Consider the following 13,400-nt stretch of genomic DNA (forward strand, 5'->3'; position numbering starts at 1 on the left):
AGTCCCAGATTTCTTCTGGCTCCCTAAAGGTAGGAAAAGTTTCCGACTTACCTCACTCTACTAAGAAGCATGGGATACAGTGGAGAAAGCAAATACAAATAATTTTTTAATTTGTGGGCATCATGGTCTTTATTACAGCTTTTTAGGATTTTTTCCTTTGAGTATTGTCTCTGTTGTACCATGCGCATACCCACACAGACTCCATATAATGCTGCAAAAAGATATGGACCACACGCTTCTCCAGTTTGTGGCAGCGCGTCTAGCAATGGCTAAATATTCAATAAGTATATTTTGAATAAATTAATAAAATATATAGATCACAACTTCTCATAAAGTTTGAGTTCCATCACATCGAAAGTGATAAGCACACTGAAAGAACATAGCATAAGTCACTGAATGTTAGTCTCCCTCCTTTTATTCCTTTTATTCACAGACTCAACAAATGTTCTCCTCCAGCCACTGAAAACAGAAGAGTGAGCCAGGCAGTGGTGGTGCACACCCTTAATCTCAAAGGCAAGTCAATCTCTATGAGTTCGAGGCCAGCCTGGTCTACACAGCTAGTTCCAAGACAGCTAAGACTGCTGCACAGAGAAATCTGAAATCCTGTCTTCAAATGCAAAAACAACAAAACAAACAAACAAACCCCAAAAATAGAGCAGTAAGAACAGAGTGAATGTGAGCTTTCATCTCATAGCACCCATATCCTAGCAAAGGGATGAGTAATCAATCCTTTTTAGATCATCTTGGAATTTTAAAAACAAAATCTTTAAGAAAAGGGATTAAGACCCAAGACAGATGCACTGGTAGAAGCTGAATATCTAGATGAAGCAGAAGCCAGCTGTAGTATCACAGGAAGGAAGTACAGAAGGACTCAAACACCTGAACTTAGGTGACAGCAACATGAGAGACATGTGGCTGCAGGTGTCAGTGGGACACCTGCCCTGTTGGACCTAAGAGATGTCAAAGTAAAGAAATGGCAACGACAAAGTCTCCAGTCCTGTTTCCTCACTGAAGTGCTCCACAGAGTGAAGCTCGGGGAAACTGCTGTGGATGGTGGTTTTTAGGGCGTGAGATGAGCTGGGTCTAATGTTGCTTAGCAGACTACCAAAGGAGCAGGGCAGCATTTAGGTGAAAATGTTTAACTCCTAAGTAAAGTTTGCATTTAGAGCAAAGGAGCAAACAAATCCCAACCATTATCGACTGTGTTTAGAGACAAAGCACCTGTTGTACGCCTGTGCCAAATCCCTCTAAGAGTCTGGCACCCAGCAAGATAGTAAGTAATTACTCTGCCTATTTGATTTCTAGGACACAACAAACGCCTAAATGTTATTCATGAATTGAATTGGTTGATAGTGTGATAACTATCCCCATGAAATCAAACAGAAAAGCCGCTGAAAGGAGGGTCCAGTATAACTTGATGGATGCTCAATGTGCATACAATACCTCCCATCCAGTAAGCATAAAAATGAAAACTCTTGTATTACTTATTATCTGCATGATGGGGAATTAGGTTTTGTCTTGTTTTTAGCCTCTTTGATTTTAATTTTGATTCATAAAAGCTATGCATGTTTATAGGATGCTATATGATATTTATGCCTCTGTGAGTATTTTGCTTGTTTAGATGGAGAAGAGGGTGTCAAGGCTGTCCTTGAAAGAGTTATGCAGGAAAAAAAAAAGACTTAAACTCCTCCTCTTCCTGCCTCCACAATTCGGGTAGTAGGACTACAGGTTTGCGTCATTAGGCCTCATTTTACCTGCTCTCTCATTCCTAGTGCTCACCCACAGGTTCTGCCAGCTGCAGTACTCTTGACATGACTTCCTGTAGGCAGCTCTCTCAGAGCCTCCATAGGCCACTAAGCTCCTGTGCACACGGCTGGCTGGTCTGTCAACTCAAGTCACCCGGTTCAACTGACATGGCCAAAGCTTGCAAATTCCCAAATCACTGTACTTCACACGTGATCGTGTTTGCCTGCCCTACAGCTCACATGACCGTTCACTTATTTATATTCAAACTTGCATCACACATAAGTCAAGCAATTAAAAATACTTGAGATAGACTTTCAAAGCAATTAAAAATAAATATGAAAACTGAGGAAGCTATCATAGACTGTTTACTTTCAAAAGTTAAGTACAGAGTGAGTGATGGTGAGGTCATTTATCCCAACATACTGGTTTCCACCTTCTGCCAATATCACCTGCTGGGTAAAGTGCTGTGTGAGACCCCTCCCCGTGTGTGTGTATGAGTGTATAGTGAAACGAATTCTTTCCCAAGTCTCATGACTTCTCCATGAATGAATTGTAGTAGTTTTCAATTCACTTCTCTGCCTTCTAAAAACTTCTAAATTGAAGAATAAATTGAACAGTGCATGTTTGTAAATAAGCACACTGTTCCATCCATTCTAGAGATATCAGCAGACTTATCAACAGCAGAAGGAGGATATTGATAGACCTTCCTGAGACTACAAAAGGGAAACTGGCCAGAGAGAAAGGATACCTTTCAGGTGATGAAGGAGACCAGGGCCTACTAAAGAACTCATCACACACAACCTGAGGAATTTGCTGTGGGTGCCCACATGGCACACTGCCACACCACACCAGAATCCAGTCTTCATTTTCCACAGTGACTCATTCTGCTAGAGTCCACTGACAAAGCCACTGCACTGCCTGGGGAATCAACATGCCATGTAGGAGGAAGGGCTGTGCTCCCTCGGCCCCACAGGGAAATCACTTTTCTCACCCTGAGCCATTCCAAGCAAACTCACAATGGTGACATTTGCTGAACAGAGGCTTGAATAAAAGGCTCTCAGTGCACAGGATGGTAACGTGAGGCACAGGCTAACCCCAGGAATGCTCTCTGGGAAGGACTCACAGCCTCTCATTGAAAGAGAGAAAAAAGAAAGCCACAGCAGGAGAACTGAGTGAGATGAGGTAAACACACTATTGCTTCAAAGAACCTCATACAAAGAAGCTAGCAGAACTCCAAGCATCTCTAAGCCATTTTTTTTCTTAATTGCCAGGTAAGCTGTGGCTATTCTCTGCCCCAAAGAAAAACAAAAATATAACTCAAGCCTTTTCCTCGTCTCTTCACAACTGGACCTTTTCCCCAGCTCTTTTGTAATTAATTCTTTCAGTACTCCATAAATACCCACTGTGTACTCCCCAAAGCAACTGGGATTGATTGGTTTTCTTTTTCTTCTGCTTAATCACAAGGGGCCTGACTTCCTTTTCCTGGAAGCTCCATCTCCCCTGGAGAACCGAGACTCCTCCTTGGTCCTGTCTAGTTGTTAACAGTGAAACAGTAGCCTTGAGCTGGACAGTTGCTTTTCCTTTGAATTGTGACCTTCGCTGGATCTAAACAGCGTCTGGACCTTTTGTTCTGTGGATAGTTGCATCTCCATTTCAAGTGATATTTTACAAATTCTTGAGGGGATAAAAAGGATCTGTGACATTGTCCAGACCAGTCTCTAGAATCTTCTCCATCTGCATGGCTGCCCTAAAAAACAACACAAATCTCTTTCTTCAGCCATCGCTTGAGTTACATAATTGCTTTTCTTTTGAACTCATTCATCAAATTGGGCGGGATTTTTATTCTGTTTTTTCTTTCTTTGTTTGTTTTTAACGATAGCTAACGAGTTCTTGTCTGGCTCGGGTTATCTTTTAATGAATTCCACTTTCAGAAAAGGCCGTGATCATTGAGCTTTTTTTTTTTTTTGAAACTACCAACGTAGTTTCCTCTTTCACCCAGAAGTTAGGGTGTGGTTTTATGCAGGAAGAAAAGAAGGGAGGGGAACGCGGGAGGGAACTTAGCAAGAAAAGCCTTGCTGGGTGCATTTGCGATCTGGGAGGGGGTGGGATGTGTTCTGTGGCTCTCAGAAGTTTCTTCCTAAGGAGAACTCACCACATTCTGGTGTCTCCATGACAACAATCAAAAGAGCGGTTACGCTCAGAGTTGGTTTGAAACTTAGGACAATGAGCTTGGCGCTCTCAGATTTTTGAGTCAATCTCAACTAACGGTTTTTCCTGAACCGCTAGACGATCTCACCCTCAGGGATTCGTGAGTCACCACCAGTGACTCAGCGACCCCACCCCTGTCCCCTGGGCTTTAGTCAGGAGGCAGTGGATCCTGGCCCTCTGGAGTTGGACTGAGTCCGTTAAATCCCGGGATATGACCACCCAAAACAAGTCAGCCCTCTGCAAAGGATCCGAGTGTCTGTCCTTGAGCCTGGCATGGTGGGCTGAGGGCTTCTCCACTACGTGGCCCCAATCTCAGGCTCTCTTTGTTTCTCTCTCCCCGCCTTCTGATCTGCAGGACAGCCTTTGCTCGCTCTTCCTGCTCCTCCACTCACAGGTCTCCCCACCCACCCAGTCCCAGAAGACCGCAGCTCTGCGACCGCGCCCCTCCCACCGGCGCGCCTAGTCCCACACCCCTTTGGCGCAGTGCCAGGGACCACTTTGCTCAACTTTCCGGAGTTCCCCCCCTCCCCCCATCCATCCCGCGATCCCTCCTTTCTTAGAACCTAGGGAGCCGGGAGTTTAGGGTGATCATGTGGAAAGCCCCTGAAAGTCCTAGCCCTGTAAAAAGTAACGGGATCCCGACAGCTCTGAAAGAAGACTCGAGGGACACCCTCTTGCCCCCCTCTTCCCCCTCCCGCCTTCCTCACTTCTCTCCGGGTCCCCATTGGTTGGCGCGCCCAGCGGCTAGGATGGCAGTGGGAGGGGACCCTCTTTCCTAACAGTGTTATAAAAGCAGCGCCCTTGGCGGGGTCCGGTCCTCTGCCACTCTTGCTCGGACCCCAGAGACAACTTGCTCCCACACTTGCAGCCGCAGCAGCCGAGTCCACCTTCGCCCCCGAAACCATGTCCACCAGGTCCGTGTCCTCGTCCTCCTACCGCAGGATGTTCGGTGGCCCCGGCACTTCGAGCCGACCGAGTTCCAACCGGAGCTATGTGACCACGTCCACCCGCACCTACAGCCTGGGCAGCTCGCTACGCCCCAGTACCAGCCGCAGCCTCTATTCCTCATCCCCTGGTGGCGCCTATGTGACCAGGTCCTCTGCGGTGCGCCTGCGGAGCAGCATGCCCGGCGTGCGGCTGCTGCAGGACTCGGTGGACTTCTCGCTGGCAGACGCCATCAACACCGAGTTCAAGAACACTCGCACCAACGAGAAGGTGGAACTGCAGGAGCTGAATGACCGCTTCGCCAACTACATCGACAAAGTGCGCTTCCTGGAGCAGCAGAACAAAATTCTGCTGGCCGAGCTTGAGCAGCTCAAGGGCCAGGGCAAGTCGCGCCTGGGCGACCTGTATGAGGAGGAGATGCGGGAGCTGCGCCGGCAGGTGGACCAGCTCACCAATGACAAGGCCCGTGTCGAGGTGGAGCGTGACAACCTGGCTGAGGACATCATGCGGCTGCGAGAGAAGTAAGGCCTGATCCACGCGAGTAGTGGGGCTGTGGGAGGGAGGGGAGTCCTGGGCTCCGTTAGAGGGCTGCCACGCCCTTGGGGATGTGGCGGGGCTGTGGTTGTCTGCAGGATAGCAGCAGAGGAAGCGGCCCCGCCCTGAACCTAAACTTTGCAGTGAACATTTCCCTTCGAGCTCCACTCGAGCTCTTCCTCTGGACTTTAAAAAAGTTTGCTAGCTTCTTCTGGTGGGCTTTCAGTTATCAGACAGGAGGGGAGGATGGGTGTGAAGGATCTGAGACAAAGAGATGGCAGAGGCAACTGGGATGCTGGGCCTGGGGTTCCTCTTGCAGGTCTAGGGAAATGCTGCCGCCGTGATCGTCTTTTCAGGCTGTGCCCCAACTCCACCTAACACCTGCAGAGGGCTGCGTGCTTAACAAAGTCGCCATCGCTGGTGTGGGTGGAGGTGTCACAGCTGCTCTGGCCTTGAGGCTTGGCGGTGGGTGCGGTTGGGTGTGGCCGCCCCTCCCCTGGCGATTTCCCTGTTCCACCCCACTAAATGCATTACTGGTTCAGATTGCAGGAGGAGATGCTCCAGAGAGAGGAAGCCGAGAGCACCCTGCAGTCCTTCAGACAGGTTTGTAGACATTTCACTTGCAGACAGCAGCCCCACCCTCTCAAAGCACTGGCAGTTCTAAAAGTTACTTCACCCAGGATTTAGCGTAAGCAAAACTTCACGACTGCGTGTAAAGCGCCCTGGTGGAAGAAAGTCCACACATCGAAAAACTCCATTGTTTAGGCCAGCCCTTACAACATGAAGTTTTTTTGTTCTTGGTTGGTTTTTTTTTTTTTTTGCTTCGTTTCCAGATTTTTCTTCCCCCAAAACATTTTTTTGAAACACATTGGCATTCTGATTTTGAACGGTTACAGTTTGATTAGATTGTGGTTTGTGAAAGTCGAGTTGGCTAGCTTCCACAAGGTCACACAAAGCACAGTTGCACCCTCAAGTTTGAAATGTAGAATACTCCAGAGGATGAGAAAGTTTAACTGGAATTAAGCCAAGTTCCCTTTCTTCCTTCGGAGTTCGGTACTGCATGAAAGCTAGCCGAAGTGTCCTTGCACAACCATTTTTGTAATCTAACACGGGTGAAAGGAAGCCCCGTCTGTGCCTGCTGCAGCAGGGTATTAAGAGTTTCTATGGGCTTCACTATGGAATGCAGAAACCGACCGTCCTGGTAAATGTGGTGGCTCTGGACGGAAATAATAGGATCCTTTGTGTTCGTGGAGCAGCTTTGCAACAGGCTACATTCTTATTGAATATGTAATGATGTAGCCACAGTTCCAACTGGACACAAGTATTTGCTAACATCCCCTATCTAATGTCGGCCAGAGCTTGTGAAGTATGTGGCTGGTGTACAAAGTTCCTAAAGCTACAATCCTCTACATTTGGAAAGGCCCTGCTTTATGGGCTTGTAGACTTATTAGCACCTTCCACAAATAAATCCTAGCCTGAAGAGTGGAGTTCTATATTACTGAGTGATTTTTGTTTGTTTTTGTTTCAAAGTTAGGTGGCTCCTTAGCGTGCCAAAGCGGAAAGATGGCCAGTACCGTCTTGTCCCTGAGAATGCTCATTAGAATCAGTTACAAAGCTCTCCAGACACATGCTCTCGGATAGCATTGGGAAAGTGAGAGATATTTGGATACGTAGCGGCAGTACAAGAATATGTGGCTCATTTTAGTCATTGAGGGTACATGGTCATCACCCGAGGAATGTTTTATGCAAAGCATTGGGTTTCTTATTCATTCACTTAAATAAAAGGTACATGTCATTGGACTTTTTCAAAAAAGGTTAGTCCAACATCATTCATATCTTTTTGAGGACTTAGTGAAGGCAGAAATGAATGCTACTACTACTCAAGTTCTTATTTCATTTTTATTAATTTGCATTTTCTTTGAGGATGATAGCATAACTCAACATTTTAGAACTGTGAAGCTATAAACTATGCTATAAATACAATTGTTTGCAAGAGAAGGACCATAAGGATCCTGACATTCCCTTCAAGGGAAGCAAACTATCAAACTATCAGTAGCAAGATTGCAAAGTCTTCTCTCCCCCCCGCCCGTTTTTTTTTTTTTTTTTTTTTTTTTTTGGTTTTTCGAGACAGGATTTCTCTGTAGCTTTGGAACCTTGGAACCTGTACTGGAACTAGCTCTTGTAGACCAGGTTGACCTTGAACTTACAGAGATGCTCCTGCCTCTGCCTCTCGAGTGCGCCACCACCACCCGGCAAGATCTCTGTAAAGGAGTCTGCAGACAGTCTAATTGTGTTTTGCCCTAGCATCCGAAAACAGCAGCGTCACTGAATTCATAACAATAATGGCTGAGAAAGACAGAAATACCCTACAGGGGGCATTTCAAAAAATTCAGAGAAGGCAAAAACAATATCTATCAGGATTAAATCACTTCTTATCCTTCTTGCCTGATGAGCTTGTCTCTGCAAATGCATGGTGACCTGAATTTGATCAACGAATTGCTACTTAATGTGAGTCTAGCCTGGGAACCTGGATGCCAGATAACGGAGCACTTGCTCTGGATCCCAGAGATAAGCATCAGAAGGCTTACACAGGGGAAATAAAAAGAGTCTGCATATATGTTAAATCTTTGTAACTCAGTATTTTAGAGATGTTTGTGTGCGTATGTTTGTGTGAGTGTGCACCACATTTGTGCAGGTAACACGAGACCAGAAGAGGGCATCTGATCTGCTGGAGCTGGCTTTAAAAGCCTTTGTAAGCTGCTAGATGTGGGTGCTGGAACCCAAGCTCAGATCCTCTGAGAGACCAGCTTGCTAACACCTAGCCAGTCATCTCCTCACTTGTCCCACATCACACTTTAATTTTTTTCTTTTTGAAGTTTGCACTCTTATATTACATGTGCTCAGGCAGACATGGAGTAGTAGAATCAGATCAAATACAATCATCACAAAATTTGAAGAAACTTAAGTGCAGTGACACTGATTTTTCAGGCTTAACATTGATAATGAAATTTTACACATAGAAATGGGGATTCAGTAGAGTTCACCATACCATGTCATGTGCACACATATGTATTTATTTTTAAATTGTCTACTAGTTATCTTCATTGCAACAGAATGACTTTCAATTCATTTTTATAGCTAAGAATGTGTATTGGAATGTGACACTAAATAATTTATAAATTTATCAAGAACCATGAAATTTTCAGCACCTTTTCTATAGTAAGGCAGATGGGTTTTTAAATGAATGACTAAACAAACAAACAAACAAACAGATAAGGGTCTGTAGAGATGGGTCAGTGGTAAAGGGCACTCCCTACTCTTCTAGGGGACCTGAAGTTCCATTCCCGGCACCCACTGAGTTGCTCTTAACTCCAGTTCCAGGGGACACGAAGCCCTCTTCTGGCTTTAATGGGTACTACACACGTGGTGTATTTACATACACATAGACAAAACACCCATATACATAACATAAAATGAAAAAAGCATTACTATAAATAGATAAAATAGAGAATAGACTCTAGTGCCCCCATACCATCTTTTCTCTTTTTAAAACAGGATGTTGACAATGCTTCTCTGGCACGTCTTGATCTTGAACGTAAAGTGGAATCCTTGCAAGAGGAGATTGCCTTTTTGAAGAAACTGCATGATGAAGTAAGTGACGTCACTTTCAGCGATCGAGCAAGGCCAAGTTGCACCCACGTTGTCCACACCTGACCCTTCTCTGACTCTTATTTCCTCAGGAGATCCAGGAGCTACAGGCCCAGATTCAGGAACAGCATGTCCAGATTGATGTGGATGTTTCCAAGCCTGACCTCACGGCTGCCCTGCGTGATGTCCGCCAGCAGTATGAAAGTGTGGCTGCCAAGAACCTCCAGGAGGCAGAGGAATGGTACAAGTCCAAGGTATGGAAGGAGCTGGGGCAATAGAAAAGCCTCTTGCTCGCAAACATCTGCCTCCAAGTCCATCAATATCCCCAAATTTTCCCCAGAAGCTAGCTCTGTCGTTTCCGTGTTCTGCCGCTCACGATGCTTCCTTTAATATGGCAGACTCGCTTCCCACTCATTGTCTTCCACTCTGCTTCAAAGAACACCTCACTGCCAACAGCAGCACCGGTGGCCACTCCTCTCTCCCCGACTTTCCAAACAGACATTTAGACATGTCCTAGGAAACACTGAGTCAGACGAAGATGACTCTCCTAGGAGGGTGAAGAGTCTTGGGAGTGAGCAGTCGCCATTTCTGATTTCTTCCTGACAGTTTGCTGACCTCTCTGAGGCTGCCAACCGGAACAATGACGCTCTGCGCCAGGCAAAGCAGGAGTCCAATGAGTACCGGAGACAGGTGCAGTCCCTCACCTGCGAGGTGGATGCCCTTAAAGGAACGGTGAGTACCCAGCAGCAAAAAGGAGTGGACGATGAGCTCAGCACCGTTCTGTTGACTAGGTTAACAGTATAGAAAAATTAAATGTATCTGATAATTTATATTCTTTGGCTCTACATAAAATATATAAATATATTGTATATAACATATAATCTCCATTATATATATACACACAATTATATATAAAGACAGTTTTAAGAATTATTCAAAGGGTATTTCGAAAGTCTTAGCTTACATATGTTACTGACGGTAATAAGAGATATTGTAGACTTGGGCACAGGAGTATACTCCTGTAACCCCAGTACTCTGGAGACCAAGGCAGGAGTATTGTAAGTATTCCATAATTTGTCCATGTAGAAATTTTATCTCAACAAAACAAACGTGGGACTCCGGTCTTGTCTTCTCTGTTGGAAACTAGCAGGTGCTGGTTCCATTAAGATGACTAGTGCATGTGGTTTGTAAATGTTCTGGGGATAGCTGGAGTTGGGAAATCACACCAGAAGTCCTTCTTCCTTCCTGCAGAATGAATCCCTGGAACGCCAGATGCGTGAGATGGAAGAGAATTTCTCCCTTGAAGCTGCTAACTACCAGGACACTATTGGCCGCCTGCAGGATGAGATTCAGAACATGAAGGAAGAGATGGCTCGTCACCTTCGTGAATACCAAGACCTGCTCAATGTTAAGATGGCGCTCGACATTGAGATTGCCACCTACAGGAAGCTGCTGGAAGGCGAGGAGAGCAGGTAGAGCAGCCGACTTGCTTGCAGAGAAATTAAGTCGTTAAAGTCTCTCTAGGTCCATCTCAGTTAACCCTGAGACCTTTTCCTCAAGGTAGCTACACTTTTTAGAGATAAGGAACTTGAGGTTCAAGGAGACTAATTTGTTGTGGTCAGAGCTCATCAATAACAGAGCCAGGATTTGAACTCACTACCACGCCAAAGTCTATACCTTCCCCTCTATAATTCCCTGTGAAGAAAATGCTTGCAGTATTTTAAGTGTACTGATGGGACCAACCATGGGTAGATGTTTCTGAATCAGATCTCTAACAGCAACAGATTTTCTAGAGGATGAAAGCAAGAAGTGTGTAAACTTGTTTCGTCTTGTCAAAGTGCTTTGTCTAAAATAAAATAAAATAAAAATGTTTCTTCTCTTTTTATAGGATTTCTCTGCCTCTTCCAAACTTTTCTTCCCTGAACCTGAGAGGTAAGCATGTCATTTCAAGGTTACAACCAACCACTCAGTAGCACAGCATCCCCTTTTTAGTGATACTGTACAGAGAAAATTCTATGAAATATCCATGACTTCCCTTTTATAAATATATGCATATATCATTTCATTTTATAATTTTTTGAGGTTATGATATAACTACATCATTTCCCCTTCCCTTTCCTGCCTCTAAGTCTCCCATGTACCACCCCTGACACACACAACTGTCTTTTAAGTTCATGGCTTCTCTTTGTTTAATTGCCATTGTATATACATACATAAACACATATATATGCATATCTACCTACCATTTAGCTAGCTAGCTATGTATCCCTAAATATAGCTATGTTTGAATAGCTATGTATTCCTAAATACATATAATGGCTCAGGCCATTTAATGTTATTTATATGTCAATGTTTTTAGTCTTGACCATTTAGTACAGGACCCATTTCCTCTTGAATTATAGTTTACATTACTGTTGAAGACCAAACCCAGGGCCTCGAGCTAGGCAGGTGCTTTCTCACTGAGCTATACTCCTGGCCTAATCCCCTAACTTTCAAACCCACACTAAGTTAACTGTAGATCCCAGATTGCTCCCTCCTATGGTTTACACAGTGAACTACTGTCTTAGTCTGAGTGAAGGAGGCCTTAAGTACTATGTATTCAAACAGATAATGCTTAGTAAAATTATGTACAGGTAGTACTTTAAACAACTGCAAATATAAAGTCATAATGCTTTGGATAAAATGGCTATTTTTTTAAAAAAATACATTTTTACTTTTTTTTTTAATTCAGAAACTAATCTGGAGTCTCTCCCTCTGGTGGACACCCACTCAAAAAGAACCCTCCTGATTAAGACGGTTGAAACCAGAGATGGACAGGTTGGTACCTTTTAGATACAATATGAGAAAGAGAAAAAAATAAAAGGATAATTTATAAACACAGGGCCATTTCAAATATGTATTGATCCTCTAGTCAGCATGCATATACACAAGATGCAGGCAGCTACCTTGAGAGGTCCCCAGGCCCACTGGAAGAATAAGCCCTGATTGTTTGGTCCTTAGACATGGCAGTAATCTTCCTGCACTCTAAAGTTTGTAATTTGAAATGAGAGTAAGCCACCCGTAAGGTACTTTCTAGATGAACTGCATTAAAGGGCTTTACCTAATGACATCAGTGAATATCAGGGATGCTTAGACATTGGACAAACACTTCTCTCTCAGTGACATAGTACAAGGACTTGCATATGGTCAATTTTTGTCTTTTTACCTCTTTATGCTAGGAAAGAAATGGTTACAATTAAATATAATTATGAAAGCTCAACTTCGCAAGAAAATATAAAAAGCATTTTATTTAATACATTTTAATATGTTTTGTTGCTTTTGAGCTTTCTGCCTAGGATTGCTACAGCAAATTTCCTAAACGCAGTTTTCAACTATCCTTTTGTGTGTCAGAACCTTTCGCTGGATAATTCTATTACTTGCAGGAGAAAATCTTGCCTATGCATCTCCTTAGAACCCTGCTATGAAGAGTCAGCATAGTCCCCCGCCTGCTCAGTAAATGCTGTCTCTTTAGGGCCGTGTCTTACTTACTTCTTGACTTACTTCTTTTTTGAGCAGGTGATCAATGAAACCTCTCAGCATCACGATGACCTTGAGTAAAACCTGCACGCACTCCGTGCCGCAGCGCAGCACCAGCAAGAAGACAGGAATTCGCATCTTCAGGAAACAGCTTCCAAGTGCCTTTTGCTGCAGTTTTCCAGGAGCGCAAGATAGATTGGAGATAGACATCAGCCCCAGTTTCTAACAACTGACACCCTAAAGATTTAGAGGTTTACAACACAATCTAGTTTACGAAGAAATCTTGTGCTAGAATACTTTTTAAAGTATTTTTGAATATCCTTAAAACTGCTTTTTTTCCCAGTAAATACCTGACCAACTTGTTACTGCTTCAATAAATCTTCAGAAATACTCTTTTGATGTGTTTTTTTTTATAATACCTAAACAAATCTCTTCAGTCCTATTGGCTAATTTACTGAAATCATACTTAGTTTTCAAGTTATAAACTCAATCTATTTATGCTTGCAATACAGTTTTCAAGTTAGCCTTTTAAAAGAGTGATTACTTCAATTTTGGGATGGGTGTATGACTTAGTGGTAAAGGTGTGCTCACGTGCACAGGCCCTGGGTTCAGTTTGTAGTGAATGTACACATGTATGCACATGTACACACACACACATAACTTAAAATTGATTCATAGATACTATATAGTGCTTAGGAAATGGCTCATTTGGTAAAATTCTTGCTGCAGAATTGTGAGGACCTGAGTTTAGACTCCTGGAACCCATGTAAAAAGCAGAACATGATGGTGTGCATCCAATTCCA

At 44.0% G+C, this 13,400-nt stretch overlaps 1 protein-coding gene across 1 annotated transcript; it reads left to right on the forward strand.

Annotated features, from left to right (window-relative positions):
* Window positions 1-4,761: 4,761 nt before the first annotated feature.
* Window positions 4,762-12,988, forward strand: Vim (vimentin). Its single transcript, XM_041630879.1, has 9 exons — window positions 4,762-5,420; window positions 5,976-6,036; window positions 8,989-9,084; window positions 9,174-9,335; window positions 9,688-9,813; window positions 10,333-10,553; window positions 10,970-11,013; window positions 11,813-11,898; window positions 12,637-12,988. The coding sequence occupies exons 1-9, from the start codon at window positions 4,858-4,860 to the stop codon at window positions 12,676-12,678; spliced, it is 1,401 nt and encodes a 466-aa protein (XP_041486813.1). The 5' UTR covers window positions 4,762-4,857; the 3' UTR covers window positions 12,679-12,988.
* Window positions 12,989-13,400: the final 412 nt, after the last annotated feature.

This window comes from Microtus oregoni, unplaced genomic scaffold (genome assembly GCF_018167655.1).
Source record: "Microtus oregoni isolate MIOR12 unplaced genomic scaffold, Mior012 000035F_ref0000213, whole genome shotgun sequence".
Lineage (NCBI taxonomy): Eukaryota > Metazoa > Chordata > Mammalia > Rodentia > Cricetidae > Microtus > Microtus oregoni.